A 21797-nucleotide genomic window follows, 5' to 3' on the forward strand; every position below is an offset into this window, starting at 1 on the left:
CTCAAATGCGGAGAATAACCCGAAGGTGAAAACAATAGAATGTACTTTCCTCACTTTAAGTGTTGTCTCTGCATACGGGTATAAGAAACATATTTGTTTAGTTTTTACCGTTTACTTTTTGTGCCGTTTCATAGTGTACACTTGTCAAACTTACTAGTACTTTGCTCAATGTATTATTATTGTATTTCTTTCTTGTAAACTTTTAAAAATAATTTTGTAGTTGGTTAGTTAGAATTCCACCCGTCGATGCGCTTTGTAGCTGCAAGACTTTAGGTGATATTAGCTTCCATATTATGTCTAAATTAAACATCAACTGTCAATAGAGTCAAGATTTTTAATCGCCTATGGACTCTGTAGCTGCAGGACATATAATCTAGATTCTATCTGTAAACGGTTATTTATAAATTAAAAACATTTACTATTTTTTCTGTGCAGTGGGGTAAATGGGGCTAAATTTCTAAACGTCCGTGCACTATGTATCTGCAAGACGTGTTGTAATCAAGCTCTTATATAATGATTCAAATGTGACCTTATTGAAAATGGGGACTGAGGAACTTCAGCCCTACGGGAAATTGGATACAAAAAATGTTTTCTTGCGCGCGGTAAAAATTAGAACATTAAATTGTACTGCATAGTTTCTTGAAAATGTACAAAAAAATAATAAAAAATATTTTTATAAAAACGCACTACTTTGATTGACGTCACTGGTTCATATGAACCAACCAATGATGCGAGAGTTCGGAAGGATATCCGGTTGGTTTACCGTAAACGAACCAATGGGAAGAACTAACAGGGAACAACCTCTGACGTCTCACGCGGAGTTGTTTCAGAAATACAAAACTTTAAAAAATCATAGCGCTGATAATACGATAAGTAAAAAAATTTTTTTTTTTTGGTTTAGTTTAATAGTCTAACAAATACAAAAATAAAAAAAAGATACTGAACTTCCTCATTAGAATCCTAACCGCCAATGCCCTCATGTGATTTTCACAAAAATGGCGCTATATATAATATCATATATTATCATAATTAAAAATAAATAAACGTATTCCATCTGAATAAACCAGTTGAATTCGCACACATCAAACTTTAAAAAAAAAAGTTGATTTCTGAAAATTCAATAATATAAACACTATTACATAATTTGTTTTTAATATGTATTTTTATGAAAGCCAATCGATAGGTTTACATAAGCCCTTATGGGTCGGAATTAATGATTTGCAATACGTTGTCTGAACTTAACAATGCCGTAGCGCAGTTGGTTAAACGGCTTACGCCGCCAGTTGCAAGAACAATTCCAACAAAAAAAAATTCTCAATTGGTCATGGTGTTGTGGTGTATAATTTATAACTTCCTTCCATATCCTTTCTTTCCCAATGCTGACAAGCCTCTAAAATAGAGGCTTAGCGGGTTATTCTTTCTATTAAAATAAAAACAAATCTCAGCATTTAAAAAAAAAAATGGTAATAGCATAATCTAGGCATGGCAATAACATGACAAGTGTGTCATATTTTAGCCAGGAGTGATACCATCGCTCGTTTATATTAATGCTCGCATTTGCTGTAGGGGACACATCTGCTGCTTCGAAAGATTTGTTATAAATGTTCCGAGGACCTCGGCAGAGATTTCGATTTGATTCTAAAATTTCCTTCAGCTAAGACACATTGTTACGCAAACTATGGTTGGGTGTATCAAATAAACCTGAGCGAGGATATCGTGTATTGATGGAAATTCATCGTGATCGTTCGATTAAATATTTCATATCACCTACAATCTAGAGTGGTTTTTTTAAAACATGGTTCTCAACCTCAATTTTAAGTTCATTATTTTTTACGTTCGCCACTGGAACTGGCGTCCTCGAAGTTATGTACGAACTAAAAGTTAATCCCATTTTACATACAGCTACTCTATATTATACATTTCAGGTCGGAATACGGCGAGAAATTGAAAGGGTTTCTCCAGACATTTCTCTGTAGAATATTTAAGTAAATCTTTTCCAATATCTTATATCGTTTTAAAGCAACTAAATACAGTAGACCCGTTGGATCTCTATCTGTGTGTCTCTCTCGCCAAATTGAGTAAACATTATTTTTGGTAAAACATTCAAAATAATTTATGAAATTTCTTTGTGCGAGAATTAAAAAAAATAAAAAACCATTTGAATAAATGCCAGGTTCACACATGATATTATTAACAATTAAAATGAATTCCTTAAAATTCACACGGAAAAACCTTTTAACCACTTACACAAATAATCCCTAACACACATATATGAATTTCACAACCTACTTGTATATACATGTTTTAGTGTAAACTTCTTGAAAACTAACCAGTTTCGCAATGTCGCTATAGCGGTGAAATCGGTTATTAATCCATCAGACTAAATGGATTAAAATGTCAACATGTCATTATTATATATCCCCAGAATCCTTAACTCTTCGAGTTTCTACTGCTTTTTATTTTTTCTTAAATAAATATTTTTATCCCTTTTTCTTTCCTCGGTTCCTCTTTCTCTTTCCGAACTCATTATCTGATCCCACATTCCTCATAATTTAATATCTATAACATAACGTACTTTTTATTAATTTATTAATTTTAATATGTGCAAGCCCTATCTCCCAATTAAAAAAACAGCTGTTATTTTTAATTAATTAGGTTTTTTCTTATTTTAACATACATTTTTATGGTTTTGATCTTTTGATATACATATATGGTTTTTAAGTACGAAATTTTGAAAGTCTGTTTTTTGGTTGGCTGGAAGATATTGCTTTTAGCAATAAGTCCGCTAAAATACTTTTTCTTTTTACTTGAAGTTTTAAATAAATAAAAATAATACTATTTTAACAAATCGGGAATAGCATTATATTGGAAAATTCGGGTATCAATAAAGATTTTAACAATATTTTCCTTTCTTAACACTTTCCGGGAAATCCGGCAACATAGAAGGAAAAAGTAATATAAATACTATTAATTTTTTTATTATAACTTAAGTTTATACAAATTTTATTTAAAAAATATCATATACAACCTTTTAAAACGAGAAAAGGACAATCGAGACTAATAAACCATGGACTGAAATTATACAATAAACTACCAGACCAAACTAAACAAAAGACTCAGACAACCTTTACAAAAGATGTTAAAAATATTATCATTAACAGTAGAATGTGAATTTTAAAAGTAAAAATATTTTGTTAAATGTATGTAACCCGTAAGGGTTTATCAATGAAATTTAAATTATTATTTTTTTTTTTAAAAAGACTGACAAAAAATATTAAACTGTAGGTCTGAGCTTTAGAATATTCCGTCTTTTGCTTGTGGTAACACGATGTTACATCACCGCGCGCAAAGGAATTATTTACCACAGTCTTTTTAGCAGTTAAATTTATAAAATATAAGTGCCGCGAAAAAAACGCACAGCGAAATTAGATTTAGAATCGCTGACCCCATTTTTTTTAGTAAATCACGGGGTAGACAGACACTAGGCAATTGCGGTAGCAAAAGGCACGACGCACGACATACGACATACTTTCTTCGCTTCTTTAAAAGCCACGCTGGTTGCCTAGGTACATAAATACTACTCATAAAGTGTAGAAAACGTGTTATTATTTATCTCTGTACATATTGTATGTATTGTTTTAAACCGGTAATAATTTTTAATTTCAATAAATTTCGCACTTAACCGCGTTAAGGCGGGGTGAACGGTCTGCGATTTCTCTTTGGGAAAATTCACAATGGCTAATGTCGTTTTTGTTTGTCTATTATTTTAATATTGTAATCAGCAAACTGGCTCTGTTTCGCATTAACATATTCCAATAACTGTCCATTCCAAATGCCAATCCAAGGACAAGCCGAGACGCCCGAGACTAAACGTATAATACGAGTAAAAATATTGCTGGCCAGTTTTATTCAACATGAAAAATCGTATGGGCTTGGCGTGCGTTTTGTTGTTTAAACGAGGTATAAATTTACGAATATTGAGCTCGTTATTAGCACGTGTATTTGGAACCGTGATGAATACTTAGTTCAGTTTACAAACATAAAACGTACTTTCACTAGTCCAAGTTTATGTACGTTAGGTGTTCTTTCACGTAACTTTGGGTTTCGGAACGATGGTTATTAGTTCTACAGGACTCATATTGACCATATCGAGTCTGTCCAACACCGTTTTCTAAGAAAAGTGTCACGGTTGTATGGAATTATTTGGTCGGCCTCGTGGTGTAAAAGATGTTTTTACAATATAATATTTCATAGTCCCTGGACTGGCACCTGAGGCGGAAGACTGATCATCTTACCTTCATGTAAAAAAATGATCAAGATACGCTGTGATTTCGGCACCAATGCAGTGCCCTATGCACCATTAGGTGCGGCAAGGGAATGATGATGATGAATTTTTCCTATGTTGAAATAGAGCAATCTCTTTATCTGTCTTCATTGGAGAAACGTAGAACTGAGATGGACCTTATATGCATTTTCAAAATACCTAATGCTATCGGAGATGTCCCATCTATGTTGCAATCAATTTCTTTTCATGTTTCATTTTTCATTTTTTTAATTTTTTAATTTTCATTTTATTTTTGCACCACAACAGGCCCGGAGGCCCAATTACAGTGGTGAATTGCATCACAGAACACCCAGGCTTGAGAAAAATCACATTTATTTTTTTTTGTGTTCTCACCGGGAATCGAACCCGGAACCTTCCGTCTGTGAGTCAAGCGTCTTGACCACTACACTACGGAGGCCCCCAACCATGTCACAAGAAGTCAACATCTGATATTTATTCAATCTTCCAAGAGCAACTTTTGTTTTTATGCCCCAATGTCCGGGAATGTGTAGATTAGTCAATTCGGCACATAACTTGGAATTCTTTGGGATAGATCTTCCGGCTTTTCGTAGATCTCTTCGCCACTAAAACAGTGTGAGATGAAGATGGATTGGCATGGTTTAGCTTGAAGTCTTATATGTTTATCGTGTTTATGAATATATTGTATATAGTGGGAGGGTCCGATGTCTTGCAGGGTACCCGCTGGCACAGGGCGGGTTTAAACTGTGCAACTCGGTTATAAGCTTAGACTATAATCTAACGTCTGTCTGCGTAACTAAAAGTGTGAAAGCACTACAATTAATGATATAAATCAAACACGTATACCATTATTTTTTTTACATTTGTTTGTCTTTGCTATATAGTTTTATGTTATTTTTGTTCAATTTCTTCTACACAGGATGTTCATTAAACCCTGTCACATCCGAAACCACGATGATCAGTATAAGCGAAAAGACATATTGGCATATTAAAATATTTTTTTAGAACGAATAACATTTAAAAAAATAAAATATCAAAAAAAGCAAATGGTTGTTTACTTCTGCAGGGGAGAAACGAGGAGGGGGGGAGTCTGATACCGCGCCGCGCTCCCCTCACTTCTCCCCTGCAGAAGTAAGCAACCATTTGTTTTTTCAAATGTTTTATCATTGAAAATTTTCTTTCTTCTAAATTTTTTTAAATATGCTAATTTGTCTTCTTGCCCATACTGATCATTGTGGTTTCGGATGTGACAGGGTTTAAATAACACCCTGTATATGTTTCTTCATGTATCCCTTGTTATTGGCTTAAGACATATATAATAATAAATCAATGAACTATGGCGAAAAATCTTCTGCATTTAATGTGTTCTGGGGAAATATTATATGATTATTATAAATATATACAGCGCTATTTACGTAGTATAATATGTGAAGGACGCTTTACGAAAGTGATTCTTAGCAGTATTGAATTTAATTTTAATTAATATTCAAGTTAAGTAATTGTGTCATTACTTGCAAAGGAATAAAACGAAATATTGATCTCGTATTTATTGAATGTTTAAAGAAGGAGAATATTTTAATGTGCTTAATTTCCGTTTTTTATTTATTTATCGGATGTAACAAAAGGTGTTGAGCACTGGCCAAAAAAATGGCTACTCGTTAGGGGATCACAATAGTCAATTACGTCATTTTCTCAAGCCTCATGGGCCATAATCATTATATTGATAAATTACTTTTTTTAAAAGTAATCGGGTCTCTTGACCTGTAGTGCGAAAAATAAACTGGCGATATTTTGTAATTAATTAGGTGATCGTTTGTAATATCGAAATTATTTACGGAATCAAGTAATTTAACGGTAAAATGTTGAATCGGTGAAAAATTTTGCACGAATATTTTTTACTACTATTACCATCACGCCATTTCACCATAGAGGTAGGCAGATAGGATGGAACGTCACACGTTTATCCTGACTTATTCCTAGCTTTTTTCACGTTCATGCATCCTGCCCTTCTATTGTGCCAGCTTTCTACATGACCAGACAGATATTTTGGTTTATCTGATCATGCCACGTCTTTCTTGGCCACCCTCATCCTATATAACTATTGATTCCCATAATATATCTGTTTTACTATTATTTTATTCGTCGGTTCAACGTGGTCACACCATCTTACTGCGCGCCAATCTGATCATCGTTTTACCGTAATTCGGCTCATAATATTTTACTCTCGGAGATCTATCATAGGTATTTAAGATTATTTTTTATAACGTTTCCTAGACAATGAGGAACTTCAGCCCTACGGAAAATTGGATACAAAAAATGTTTTCTTACGCGGGGTAAAAATAAGAGCATTAAATTGTACCGCAAAGTTTCTTGAAAATGTACAGAAAAAATAATAAAAAATATTTTGATAAAAACGCGCTACTTTAAATGACGTCACTGGTTCATGTGAATCAACCTATGATCTGAGAGCTATGGAAGATTTCCGGTCTGCTTGTCGCTTCTGGACCAATAGGAAGAACCGAATTAGAATAAGCGGAAATGAACCTCTGACGTCACACGCGGAGTTGTTTCAGAAATACAAAACTTAAAAAAATCGTAGCGCTGATAATACTATATGTAAAAATTAAAAAAAAAAAAATTGATTTAGTTTAACAGTCTATTAACAAATAAAAAAATTGAAAAAAACCACTGAACTTCCTCATTGGCAACGTAACAATAGAAAAGTTCTGATTCAAATGCCGTAAAACATTTTAAAGGCGATTATCTCAATTCGAGCTTTTTTGGGATGCATCGTTTTGCCATAAGACAGGCGTGTAAATCTTATCAATTTTACTTATCTGTTTCCGATTTACGTTTTAGCCAGATTTCATCATTCGTGACCCTGTCATACGATTTTCCACGGATTCGTCTAAGAGATTGCATTTCAACCGCGTTCATTCATTTCATCCTTCTTTCAGGACCTAACAAAAACTTAATTTTATTTATTAGTTTTCCTTAAGTTGGTAGGTGCTAACAAGGTTTTTAAAATATGACCTAGACATAAGTATATACTGACCACACCGAATTAAAATATTTAATATGTATATTTATTTTAAAGTCGTTTTTATGATTTACACAAATATTAAAATTTTGGAGCCATTTTCATTTAGTCGTAAGAAATCGTGCTAAAAAAAATAGGAAACAGGTTGTAGTAGAGCGGGGTTTGAACTTATGAACTCCCGATCCGTAGTCTGCAACATTTTCCCTTTTTTGTTTAACACTATTTTTGTTTAATTTATTTCAAATCATTTATACAATGTAAACCATGATACACATATATCACAAAGAGAAAAATATACAACGGGCTATTGAAATATGATATGAAGATACGAAGGGACGACTCATGCCTGTGTACTTGCTCCGACTCGCTAGAAAATCCGGGTCGAGTCAGCGAATGGGTTCTGTACAATATTTGTCGATGGTTTTTGAATCGCATCATGAGAATATAATATTTTCTGGTGTTGATACAAAGTTTCTCACTGCCTCTTGGTGAGATGACCGAGGAACCGGTTCTCAAGGACGGGTCCGCAAGTTTCTCCTCCCCCGCTCTACCCCCCTTAACTGCACGACCACCGCTAGCGAGGCGCTTAACCGATTTATTAAATAATCGGTCATGAGAATAACATATCGATCTGTTGATAATCGGTTATGGACAAAATAGCTGTCAAAATACTATTGTTTACGATAGAAATTATCGAATAATTCGTATAATTTTCAGGTTATGAATAATATAAAATAGTCGGTTATCAAGGGACGGTGGTTAAGTAATTTTTCGGGTTTTAAGTAATATCTTCCAAAGACGAATTAAGTGCTGTTTCATTTCGGCAAGTATTTTTAAAGTCCCGATTTTTCTAATTATCTGTCTTTTTAAGGATCATTCAAACTATTTTATGTCCAGTATTGTTTTGAGTTTGTCCAAATATTTGTAGAAAAGAACTGGATTCAATCCCCCAGGGAGCTGTTCATAGAAGTTTAGGCATCTACAGGGCGGTTACGACCTATATAAAAATGTTTTTAAGCGTAGCCCAGTATGCGGGTGAAATAATTCAATCAGATGAATCTCACCCCCATCAATAAAGGTTTCAGCTCTTCAGCTTCACAGACATCAACATATGGAAGAATTGAAGGAATATGGGTGTTTAAATATAGGCAGAATGGTGAATGTTACCTAGTGTGTAAAGATGACTAATAAATGACAAGTCATAAGCCCTGCGGATGCCTAGCCTTCTATATTCTCTTCTCTAAAATGTTTTCCGTCTCTGTTGTAATATGTTATTTTATGTCACTAGGCCGATTGCATACCGGTCGCACAAATCCACAAGCCATGTGAAAATATGGGTGGATTGTTTTTTATTATATTATTTTTATTTATTTAGGGCTACTCTCGGATATGAATCTCGCAAAAAGAAATCGAGTGAAGACACGTCTTCCTCGTGGTGTACTAGCCTGTTACTAAACAAATAAGTAAAATAAAAAAACAAACCACCGATCCACCCTATGTCATTTTTATTGTGCCTTGTCCACAAGGTATAAAATCCATTTTAGCAGCGTCTTTGAATTATAATCGCTTATTTTTCATTCGTTTTTTGTTGACAGACTGTTTCTTATTTACGTTTAAAATTATTCAATCTTTGAATGATGATTTCTTAATCGGCCATACGATTACTGATGTAGTTAAGATTCGGTTATTATAACTGGTTATGCTACTCACTACCCACCACCCACCCTCCGGTCGGCTGCGGTCTCGTAGACCGCCGCGTTGTTTTTATTTATTTTCCTGTATTATTTCTAGTTTTATAACGAGGTTCTTTGTCTGCTCGAATCTATTGGCAATTGTATTCAACAGTCGGTTTTTGTATTTCAGTTTTTGTAAAGAAGGTTTATTTTCTGGCTTTATCCAACATTTATATAATTAGTAAGATTTTAATAATGGATTTTGAATTACGTGAAGCAACTGGTTTCCATTAAACGATATAAACATATTTGCTACTTTAAATATAAGAATATATCATGCAATATAATATATTCACGAAACAAAAATAAGTCAGGTTCATTTTATCAATGATGATTATGTAAAATTTGTATTCATTTATAAAGTAAAAATAATAATGATTGTAGGTAATGCGTTAACTAGTTTTACAACACTGTACTTAATGGATCTTTGATTCCTCGAATAAAGAACACTGCTTTGCGTTTTTTTATTTGAAATTTATTTATTTATGATCCTCTATAGATTACATTGATTTAACAAAATATTTTTCTTTTTTAAATTCATATTCTAGTGTTACTGATAGCATTTTTAACATCTTTTGTAAAGGTTGTCCGAGTCTTTTGTTTAGTTTTGTCTGGTAGTTTATTGTATAATTTCAGTACCTCGTTTATTCGTCTCGACTGTCCTTGTCTCGTTTTAGAATGTTGTGTATGATATTGTTCTGATATTCTCGTGTTGTGTCCATGTTTACTATATTTTTTAAAGTTTTGGTTCTTCGTCTACAATTACATCAGTGGCTAATTTATGAATACATTTTAAGGATTCTAGTTAAAATCGTTCAGTTATATTTAATTGTTTAGTTTGTTTAAATAGTTTATTTTGCTGTCTTTGTAGTCAATATATGTCATTTTGATTTCTTGTTTCCCATAGTAGTTTCATATAGCTTATTTTAGTTTTTACATAGGCTTCATACATTAGAATTTTTTCCGTTTTTGGAACAAAGATTTTGATTTTGAAAAAAAAATATTCGATAATGTTGTGATTTACTAATTAAATTATCGATATGTATTGTCTATGCCAATTTTTTGTCTATTGTTAGTCCTATCTATTTATCATGTTGGCTTTCAATTCGCCGTTCACCATTTATGTAAGCATCTATTTTATGATATTTTTTTCTAGATTCAAAATTGATATTATTTTTTTTTTATCAAGTGCAAGTAAGTTTGTGTTTGTCCATTTAGTCAATATAGTTACGTCTTTGTTTATGTCATTGTCTGTTAGTACGTCAGTTTCATTTTTATAGAATAGTCCAATGTCGTCAGCATACATAATAATTTTTCCTTTAATATTATAGTTATAAGTCATAAATAAATAAAGTACGAGTATATAATAGTGAACCTAAAATAGATCCTTGTGGTACTCCAAAATGAACCGTTTGTATTTAACTTTGTTTTTCATTTATGTAAGTATATAGCTTCCGATTTGTTAGGTATGATTTCAGTAGTTTATATTCTTGAAATTTTGCTCCGATCTTTTATTTTTTAAATTTTATATTATGTTTCTGATACGAGCATTTAACATGACTTACTTTGCGTTTCGGTTTGACTTATAGTTACCTTCAAATCGTTGCTGAATGATAAATCTATTTTTTTCTTCGTGTGCAATACTTAATTTATATAACAAAAAACTCTTCCGAACAAGTTGTGTTTATTTTTAATCTCTTGAAAGTGCATAATTTAAATGCTATCTGTCAACTGCAATACGAAGTAGGTGTGCACCGTTTGTCGATGTACGCCTATAAAAGCCACTTGGGCGTGTATAAAAAAGATATGATTACAAACAAGGAAAAAAGCAGAGTCTTGAGACTCAGTGTACAAGGGTTTAAAAGTGTACAATGAGTTACCCGAAGATAAAAAAAAAATTTAAAACTTCGAAATATTTCAAATCAATTTAAAAAAATACGTTCTTCGTATTTTTTTGTATAAAATTAAATGTTATTATAAGTTCGTATTATGGATGTAACGAATTATTATTATTATTATGGATAACTTGTATAGCGCTTTACAAAGTGATTGTATAAATCTGCGGTTTGAATATTAAAGGGCCAATGCCGTAAATCGTAACGGGAGTATTTATTCAACCTCGTAGCGCAATGTTCGGCGTGTTTGCCTACCATGTAAGAGGTCTCAGGTTTGGTTCCCGGCATGGTTGATTAGAAATATTTATTGAAAATGGTGTTTTTACACTAGAATATTTAATAATACCTTGACTGGTACCTGAAGCGTAAGTCTGATCATCCTACAATAAAGCTCAAGATACGCTGCGATTGGTGTACCAATGCAGTGCCCTATGCACCATTAGGTGCGGATAGGGAATGATGATGATTTATTTAACGATTTTTTTATAGCTTATTTTAATAGAAAACTTTACCACATATGTATGTATAGGTAATTATATACTATGTATATATTTATTAAAAAATAAATAAATATATATTTTATTCAGAAAACATAGTCATACATGAAAAGTATTAAAAACAACGATTTTCTAATATAAAAAGACCAATTAAGTATTCATACATTTTGCAAAAAAAATAAACATTAAATGTGACAAAAAAATAAATACATAAGAAACTCAAGTGAGAAAAGAATAATTTATAACATTTGCTTTTTCCACGGAGGTTATCGTTGGTAATAAATAATAAATAAATAAAAATATTTATGTTTTAATTGATATCGACCCCTCTACATAATGTATGTAAGAAAAATATCAAGTCTGACATTGGCACAAGCCACAGAGATATTAATTATTAACTTTACAAAGTTTAATTTTTTTTGAACAAATCATCAAGTACCTACATTTAAAAATTAAAAATACACAATATTATGCTTAATAATATTGTGAACAATTTCATACAACGTAATTATATTTTTTAATTTTATTTTATTGTTCAATTTACTAATTGAACACCTACTACGACGTAATTAAAACCAATTCGACACCGTTTCTTTTTCCTATTTTTCTTTAATGTGGCACCACCTCGATTTCGCGAAGCCTTCCTCTTTCCGAAAGCACATTCTCCCAACTCCCTTTCCCCTGTGACTTGCGAAAGCGCCTCCCCAGCTTTCGCGGTCGCTAAATAAATCGCTTCCATTTCAGTCGCGAGTGATTGTGTTAAGTGCAATAATAGTTATGGCTAGCTGACGAGGGGCAGATCAGGAGAAGAAGAAGAATGGGGAATCATCCCTCGGCTCCGCATGAGCCCCTCCAGGGGCGCGTGGGGCCTGCCGCCTTCCAGAGGGTACTTACTACTTATACTAGAATGTTTGGAGGGTAGTTCGCAGTTCCGTTTAGTTCTCACGGATGCGGTGTTAGCCGTGGGAACTGAGGCCATTGTCCTTTATCCCAGTGGGGGACTCGGAACTCGGAAGCCCTTTCCGAAGCGGAGAACTTTGTGCTAACCCCGAGTGTTAATTTGATCAAGATTCAAATAAATTAATCAGTAATCAAAGTATACAAGGATGACTGTTTATTTTACATTTTTTCGATTTTATTATCTCGTAAACTCAATTATTTTGAAAACGGTATTTCTACACAAAATGCAAACGCTATTTGTACAATTCTACAATAATTATATTATTTATATTACGCAGTACAATAAATAATATATGGATTGTTTTTGGAACTATAACTATGTATTTATTTTATTGGGTGAACAAACAGTATGTACATAAATATTGATGTACATAAATATTCAGAAAAGTTTACAATGTTAAACAGTATTTATATATAAAAAAAGAAATACTACATCTGTAACAAATATAAATATTTACATATATAAAAGAAAGGTAAATTAAAGAAAATGGCAGTTTTAAAAAACAGGAAGCGAAGAAAAAAAAGAGAAAAAAAGAAAAAGAAAGTGCTTTAAACGGAAAGTTAAAAAGTCTACATCATGGTTTATATAAATATTAATACTAAACAACAATAAATTTAAAAAAATATTATACACACAAGAGTAAAGAGTTTAAAAAAAAGTGAAGAGCTAACCATTATTATTTGAATTTTTAAATGTTAATTCTTTTTCAAAACACAGGGCTTTATCATCAGCGGCGTGGTATAAAATAAATCTAAATCATCATTGTATCGATTTGTAAGGCGCTGCATGCGAATAATTGGTGAATTCAATGAATAATTAGTACAATGATGATGACTGTAAAACAAAAAATGTAGTCTTGTTGGTCTATGGGGAATACGAAAGTTTATTAAAGTTAACAGTTCTGGACAATCTATTTTACAATTCAATAATTTATACATAAATAAGAGGTCATTTATTTTCCCGCTTGTTAGTAATGGTACGTTTAAATTAGTCATCAGGGATTAAAATTTATTTCTTACACAAGTAGACCTAATTTAAATTGAATGTATCTTAAAAACTTTCTTTGTACTCGTTCAAGATCATATGAGTTGCAGTAATAAGCGGGACTGCAAACTGCAGATGCATACTTTAGCTGTGATCGTGAATATATAAATATATTGGACGCTTATGAAAGTTTACTTGAAAAGTTTTTACTGTTTTTTAGGATTATTCACACGTTCTTAAAAGCCCCTAGAAACTTGTTTGCTTGATAATCAATTTTATTTGCTGGATCATTTATTTTAGGTGCTCTACTTTTAACACTTCAAATGTATCGAATTTGATTTTTACTTTTAAATGGTTTTGTGATTATTTTGTGTTTCAAACTCGAGTCGCTTCGCGATATTCTCCTTTTGGGGTATCCGTAATACCTTATACCCCAAATATAGCGCTGTCATAAATGCTATTAACATAAAACAAATAAAACAACTTTGTTTTTAACCACTAATTTTTTGTTATTTTTTTTCCACCGACCGGTTTCAAAGCAAACAAGCTTCTTCGTCAAGGTTTACGCAACTAGTGAATTGATTCCTTTTTTTATTTTTATCATGTTCACTAAATACTACACGTGGACCCAATAAATCAAGTCGTTTTTTCCTTACACGGGTGGTAATTTGATATCATTATTTTCGAAGTTAGACAGGAGAGGACTAAAAGAAATATTGTTTATTTGGTTATTAATTATTGTTTTCTTATTATATTAAATATTAATATTAAAGTTCCTTTTAGTTTTTCCCATGTAGATCGAATCGCAATCATTACAATTTAATTGGTATATTGGAAGACGAAGTCCATAAATATATAAATCTGGGGATTTATTATATTTATGGACTTCGTCTTTGTGATTTTTTAACAATGTTCCTATATTATTAGTTGTGTAGAAAGCCGGTTTAATGTTTGATGGTAGGGAATTAGATAATTGTTTTGAAAAAATGTCATTTATAAAAATAATCTATTAACGTATTTATTTTTTGTGTAATACGAGTAGCTTCTCAACTTTTGTGCTAGCTTTGCGGTCATTTTGAACAAACTTATAAAATTAAATAATACCTAATATTCTGATTATATTACCCAAATGATCGATTATACGCAAAACAATATTTTTTATGAATAAGCGTTTATAGAGTATGTTAAAAAAACTCGGCCCGGTTGCGTAATAGTTTAAAAATCTGAACTGAATGAAGTCCCATTTTCATAAAAAAATAAATGTTTAAAAATCTTGTTATTTTTATCAACCAACTGAGCCCGAGTAAATTCCAAAAACACTATACTCATCAATAATGATTGGCGATTTGATCGGTTTTTTATTTGACAACGGTAAACCCACGCGTTGATGTCTATCGCCAATAGTAAATACAAATACTGACTTTTGGACGTCGGAGCTTACAGTAAACCTGTTACTTGTTCATATTGCTATGTTCATTCGCCGTGACGCTTTTGCGCAATTTTAATACGTGAATATTATGCGGAGGTTTGGAAATAATCAACTACAAAAATACACTGTTTACTCAGATTTCTATGGTATTAAGACAGGGTCGGCTGTAGATATTCAATATTTATCGTGTAAAATGCCACTCCTTTCGCACAAGTCGATATTTTTGTCGAATACTATTCAAAATAATTAAATAAATAAAAATAATAAAACCTAAAAAACGATGATAGGACTCTGCGTGCTTGGCCATAGTGGCGGCGTTTGCGGCGCGACGCTTTGCCGCGCCCGCGCGCTCACTATGGGCACTACACTTGTTTACGTTTGAGTTTGCAGCGCGCGCGCCGCGCCGCAAACGCTCGCTACCATGGCCAAGCACTGAGACAAAACTTAATGAAAGCATTAAAAATAAATGTATTGAACAGCAAATTATATCAGTAGAGCTGAATTCATTGCTAAGTTTTCTCTGCATAGGCGATTGAATATAATAATTACTACTAGATGTGTTAATATAAAGTAGCGTTGCCTGAGTTGGTCGCATACGAGTTTTGAGAACAGTAAAAGTTCTGAGATTCCTTGAATGTAAGACGTCCAACAAGCCTACAAAACTATTAAGTAATAAAATTTTACGTTCTTATCTAAGATTATTATAATACTCTTCACGTGGACAAAAATGTCGAATACGCCCTCAGTAAAAATGTTTATTACAAAAATTAAACGTCGTTAAAGTGAGGTTATGTAGGCAATGCACGTCTTTTCTAATTATTTGATTTAAAAATAAATTACATTAAAAAAAAAAGATTTTTTAATATTTATTTTTATAAGTACATATTTACGTAAATAAAAAAAAGAATGAAGGGGATCTAATTACTATCTCGTATTTAAAAATGTTTTAAAATAAGTAGGAATTTTTTACAATAACTGTAAATTCATTAAATTCTTAAATTGTAATATTTAAGTAAACGTTTTTTGAAGCAAAATGATAAGTGAAATTAATGTATTCGCAAATGTACCTAAAATGTATTAAGTGATCAAATATTCGTATTTAAACAGTTTAAATTATTAAGGCTTTATTTTTTATCTTATCGCTAGTACTTAATAAATTTACTTGCGCCTCTTCAGTTAAATCTGTAGAAGAAAAAAATTAATCTATGCCTTTGACAGTGTTTTATTTAATGTGTTTAAATAAAATATTATTAATAAATCACTTCATATGCAAACGACATATTTTTACGAATATGTCGAAACAGATTTTTCACAGCGGCTAAAATCAGAAACATAACTCCTATAAATGATCTAGTTAGGTCCTGGATTATGGGGCAAATAACATTGAATTGATCGCGTAAATATTTACGAAAATTACGAATTCCTACTACATTCGTGACCTTGTAACATATGAAATAAAATATAGTTTTTCTCATATGAGACAGTAACTATTTTTCCTTATAAAATTATTTATATTATATTTGTTGGGTAAGTAATTTGATATATTATTCCAAACGTAAATGTTCTTTATCTTAATATATATAATTCTTCTGTACATGTGATGTCACTGAACTCCTCCTAAACGGCTTAACCGATTTACGTGTGGTTTTCAGCGAAATGTAGATCTTTGCGCTGCGCGTGTTTGTAGATTAAAGTTTTCAATCGAATCTGTAAAAAAAAAGTTAGAAGCATAAACCGTTTTTTCATCGACCTACCCGGCTTGCATTCGACGAGAATGCATATACAAAAATTGGAAGGATGTTGTTTTTTTGTGTTTATAAAAAGTTTGTTTTTGAATTTTAACAAACAACATTCGCTTTTTATGGATCCTAATCAGATTCTTTCCTTAAAATTCCTTATAATTTTTTCCCATTAACGTCTTTTTACTGGATTATTTGGTAATACTAAAATACTATTAACTGACATTCAATACTTCTTTGAAAATCGCATTCATGAATAAAGTGCACCCCTGTTGGTGAGAAGAGCCGTTTTTGACATTTGCAAAAATAATTCCGTATTTGAAAATTAATTATTTCATGTTTTGGAATTCAACCATAAACTCGTACCTAGGTACCTACTTAAATTTAATATTTGAATATAAATAATTTTTAGTTACGGAATTCAACCATAAACAACTACCTAGGTACCTATTTATCAGTGAAAAGTCTTTTTCCAAGGTAATAGCAGGCGAGCCAACGTTCGGGCAGTACAACGTCTGTCGGGTCCGCTAGTATAAAATGTTTTTAATTTAATTTGCTTTTGCTGGACATGTTTAAGTAAGTTTTTAATGTATTTCCAATTCATTGTATTATTTCAAAATAAATAAAATCTGGCATTCATTGATCCGTATAAATAGAAATTTACTGTATTTATGTCAAAATTAAAAATATTTTTTAATAAATAATGGAAGGAGTTATGGAAATCTACGAATTTACAGGGCTTATGACCTGTCATTGGCTGGTTTATGTGGCTACTTTACACACTGTAACATTCACCATTCTGCCTATTTAAACATCCACATTTCCTTAACTCTTCCATCTGTTGACTTTTGTGAAGCAAAAGAGTTGAAACCTTTATCCACGTGGGTGAGATTCATCTGGCTGAATTATTCAATCTATTAGGCAGTGTCTGAAAACAATTTATCAATTTTTATAGTTCTTATACACAAACAAACCATAGAGGATAGAGCGCCATATCACTCTGTCTTTGCATACAGATCTCGCTTCCTCCTATATTCATACATCTTCTCATGCACGCGGGTTGATTATTTCGACTTTTGACATGTCCATCTTCAAATATTTGTTGGATTTGGTCATACTATGTCTTACTCGGTCTTCCTCTATTTCTGCATCCATCGACATTCACATCGTAAATCTTTTTAGCCGTCCTTTAACTGTCCATTTCCTACATATCCTAACATATCCAAACCAACGAAGAGCTACTTTTTAGATTTTGTCCATAACTCCACAATTGAAAAAAAGAAATAGCAAATTCCCTTATTGCATGCAAATATTGATGTGAGAGAGATGTAAGGAAGGAAACTACCTACAAATTGAAATGCCATCTATTATGCCCCTGTAATGTGTCTATTCAATTATATGCCATTGATGTCAATGGATTTCTGTATAACATCATATTTTTTTTAGACAAATGTAAATACATAGTAATATAAATTTTCTTACATATTTTTTCTGCGAATGTCAAATAAATGAGAAATGTTTTTAAAATGTGCGATAATGTCTTAGATAATTATAACTCTGAGTAAACTAAACAGGTTTATGCGACAGTGCCACGAGGAATTGCCGCGTGTCGCATTGCCGAGGATTAGGCTTGTATGTCGAGGATTATATAGGACTCAGTCGTGCTTACGCGAGATGTGTATTTACTCTGATAAGATAAAGAAAGAAACTTCAGCGCGTAAACTGTGCAGATGTGATATCATAAGCATAAAGATGTACAGCTATTTTTGCAATAAATACACATGTTTTATTTATTAATCCCGAAATGAAAATATTACATAATTTTTTATTAGAACTACATTCAAACGCATAATATTTCATTAACCTTTTCCTCACTGAGTATACAAAAATTACACATGATCCGAAAGGGGGACCAAACGACCCCAGCGCCTACTGGTATATGGCGTCACGAGAATAAAAAGTTGGAAGTGTTTATGATCATGCAATAATTTATTACACATATTTTTACTCATTCGTGTATTTTATACATTTTTGTTAGTTTGCCGAATGCTAATGTACATAAAGTGAAATTGACACTTGTATTATTTACGTATTTTTTTGTTTTAATATTAAACAATTTAAAAACAAAAACAGGAAAATGCTTCTTTCTGTTATTTTACGATCTCAAAAAATATAGGGCAAATAGCTTAAATAATACTCGAGTTATTGAATTAAAATCGGTCTATGGGGGATTCGAATCTCCCCCTTCGGTCCGGCTAGCTTAAGTTAAAAAAATATTAAATGTTTTTTTACATTACAGGTCAAGTAGACCTAAATTACTGCTCAAAAAGCCAAGGCTTTAAATTCTCATTTTGTTGTGGTTCCGTGGTAGTATTGTAGACTCACGGATCAGAGGTTCGAGGTTCGAACCCCATTCTACCACTGCTTGTTTCCCATATTCTAATTCAGTTATTTACGACTAACAGAAGATGGCACCAAAATTAAATTATCTCACAAGAAATGAATTGAACCTGGATTATCCGTGTATGAAACTAGCGTTTTAACTATTACGTTTAGATTATGGGCATTTTATTGCATTATACTTGAGTATTTTCTAAAATGCATTTAGTTTTTATTTTTTAAAGGACCCACAAAGGATTTTTTTTAGAGGCTTGTTAGCAGGTGGGAAAGAGAGGATATGGAAGGAAGTTATGAAAAATACACCACAGCACTCAGACCAATTGAGAAAAAAATCTTTAATTTCTTGCGAGTGGCGGGAATCGAAACCGCGACGCCAATTTTACAGTTGGCCGTCTAACCAACTGCACCACGGCGCATGGCGCCATTAAAAAATAAGATTATTCATTATTCTTCTCAAAAGAAATGTTGTATTAGGACAATGATTCTGAGGGCAGTGTGTGATTTACGCAACATTTTTTAATAATAAGGAATAATGCCATTGTATTGATATCTGTAATTTATTATAATTAAGAAACACCTTTAACTACTTAAGAGCGGAGAGTTTTTCTAATTTTTAGAAAGGTGCTATGAATTAAATTCTTAAGATTTGTTTTTCCTCTGTAGGGTAGGTTCCAGTGCATTGGATGCATATTTTGGTTTATATGTGGAGCTACCCACAGAGGGTATATAAGACAATGGAATAGGCTCTCTCCTTCTCTTTTGCTACTGCCTTGCTTGCTTAGCCCCTGAAACAACAGTTGTGTTCGTCAGTCCCCGTTTTTGTGTGTGCCCGCCGTACGATAGCCCTCTTGATTTAAAATTGAATCTTCCGAAAATAAATCTCTACAGAGAAGCAACACCTTTCAATACAGTCCACAGCTACAGAAATATAAGAAGAAACCTTTACAAAAACATTATTTGTAAATTTAAGAATTGATTGTAAAAATACATTCAATGTGTAGTCAATAAATATATAATGTTAAAAGTTTTTTGCCAAAGAATTTGATTTAGATTTTTATTTACAAAATATCAATATCTGCTGTTCTTAAGACAGTAGTCTTAATGTAAATAATTCACTATCATTGATCCACTCCGTACTTTTTACAAACACAGGTATTCTTAGATTATATCATACAACCTTGCCCTGAATTCCACATATGTCTAATATAGGAATTACCTCAGTAACACTGTTGTTTACGGGTAAGCATATCTTGTTTCTTGCAGACTCATATCAAACTGCCCTTTAAGCTTTCTCTGTTACTCACACTCGTTGTCAGTTTTTGGAAGTAATGTTCAAGTTTTATATTATCTAGGTATTAACATAACTATTCAAATAAGTATATACATGTAACATAATTAAACAAAAACGAAGCCATTTGAGATGTAGAGTTGCAAAACCCGCTCTGACTTTTTTTACTCAGAAAATCACAAAAAACGTATGAGTCAGAATGGGTTTTGCGATACACCTGAATATTTTTTTAAAAAGCCTGTAAAAAGAGTACACTAATGGTGGATAGGTAAAATATATTACAAGGTACGAAGATATATTGTGTCTATAAATAACATTCAGAAAAAAAAGTGTCCCAGGCCATCACGCATTATTGCTCTGAGGTAAAATCAGATTTACTTTAAACCTTCATCTATGGTCAAATCAGATGTGAAATATTGAACAAAATCATATTTTTATGATATTTGTCCTTGCAAGTAGATCCTGCGAGAAAAAAGTATCTGAACTTGTTAAATTAATGTTCAAATTAAAAAAAATTTTTTTTTGAAGAAATCAAAGCGAGGTATATTCAAAAAGTAATTATAGAAATCAACACATGTAAATCTTGATAAATAATTGTGCTCTAATTTTTTTTCCCCATAATTTTACTCCATAAAAAACACTTGTTTCCTTAATGCGAAGAACATTCAACCAGTCCACATTCATCAACAGATCTGTGAGGTGTACGGAGCACATCTGATAAGTGATCTAATGAGATGGTTTCGGTAGTTCAATGAAGGTTGTGATAATGTGCATGACGATGAACGAAGTATGCTTCCCATTTTCTGAAGAGGGCACCACCCTTTTATGAAGAGGGGATACAAAAACTTAGGCTGCGCTGTGACAAGTGCCAACATAATGGTGGGAGTTATGTAGAAAAATAGTTTAAGGTCAGCAAACAGCTTAAAATAAATAAGAACCTCAAATTTCTGTTTGTATCCGGTATATACATAGCGGGAGTCCGGTGTTGCGATATTTTTCCTGGTAGCTAAAACATCGCCTCGTTCCTTCCAGGGCGCTTCCTTCAGGCGGTCGCACGGGCGCGGCATGGACCGTCTGCGGCGCTCCTTCCGCGACTCCTTCCGGCGCCGCAAGGGCGAGGGCGGCGGCGGTGGCGGCGGCCCCGTGGAGAGTGCGCGCCCCCACCAGTGGCACGCCGATGAGGCCGCCGTGCGCGCCGCCACCTCCGCCTTCCCCGTCAAATACCTGGGCTGCGTAGAGGTAAGCTCGTTGTTCAAGAACATGTTAACTAACATTCAAATTATTTTGAGATATTTGCATATTCTTCCCATGTGAAATCAATTAAGACTAATATATCTATATATTTGATTAGTATATTAAGGTTATTAACGATTTATTATTATTTTTATTCATCAGAATGATTTTGATGTATTGCCGGTGATATTTCAATATCACGTAACCTCAATTTTTTACAAAAATGGTTTAACTGCATAAATTCGTTCCAACGAGCCATTGGTTTTAAATTATTAATATTTTTACTCTAAATAAT

At 32.5% G+C, this 21797-nt stretch overlaps 1 protein-coding gene across 4 annotated transcripts in view; it reads left to right on the forward strand.

The window, feature by feature from the left end:
* numb (NUMB endocytic adaptor protein) overlaps positions 1 to 21797 on the forward strand; it is a 65128-nt gene that overhangs the window by 31364 nt on the left and 11967 nt on the right. For 2 of the 4 annotated variants that reach the window (XM_088234996.1, XM_088234997.1), the window contains exons 2-3: positions 12213 to 12354; positions 21302 to 21508. In XM_088234996.1, the coding sequence (XP_088091122.1) occupies positions 12286 to 12354; positions 21302 to 21508 (276 nt within the window). In that variant the 5' untranslated portion in view covers positions 12213 to 12285. The remainder of the gene's footprint in view (positions 1 to 12212; positions 12355 to 21301; positions 21509 to 21797) is intronic. The other 2 variants (XM_088234999.1, XM_088235000.1) reach the window with 1 other exon arrangement.

This window comes from Micrasema longulum, unplaced genomic scaffold (assembly GCF_059751315.1).
Source record: "Micrasema longulum isolate JH-2025_06_02 unplaced genomic scaffold, ASM5975131v1 h1tg001317l, whole genome shotgun sequence".
Lineage (NCBI taxonomy): Eukaryota > Metazoa > Arthropoda > Insecta > Trichoptera > Brachycentridae > Micrasema > Micrasema longulum.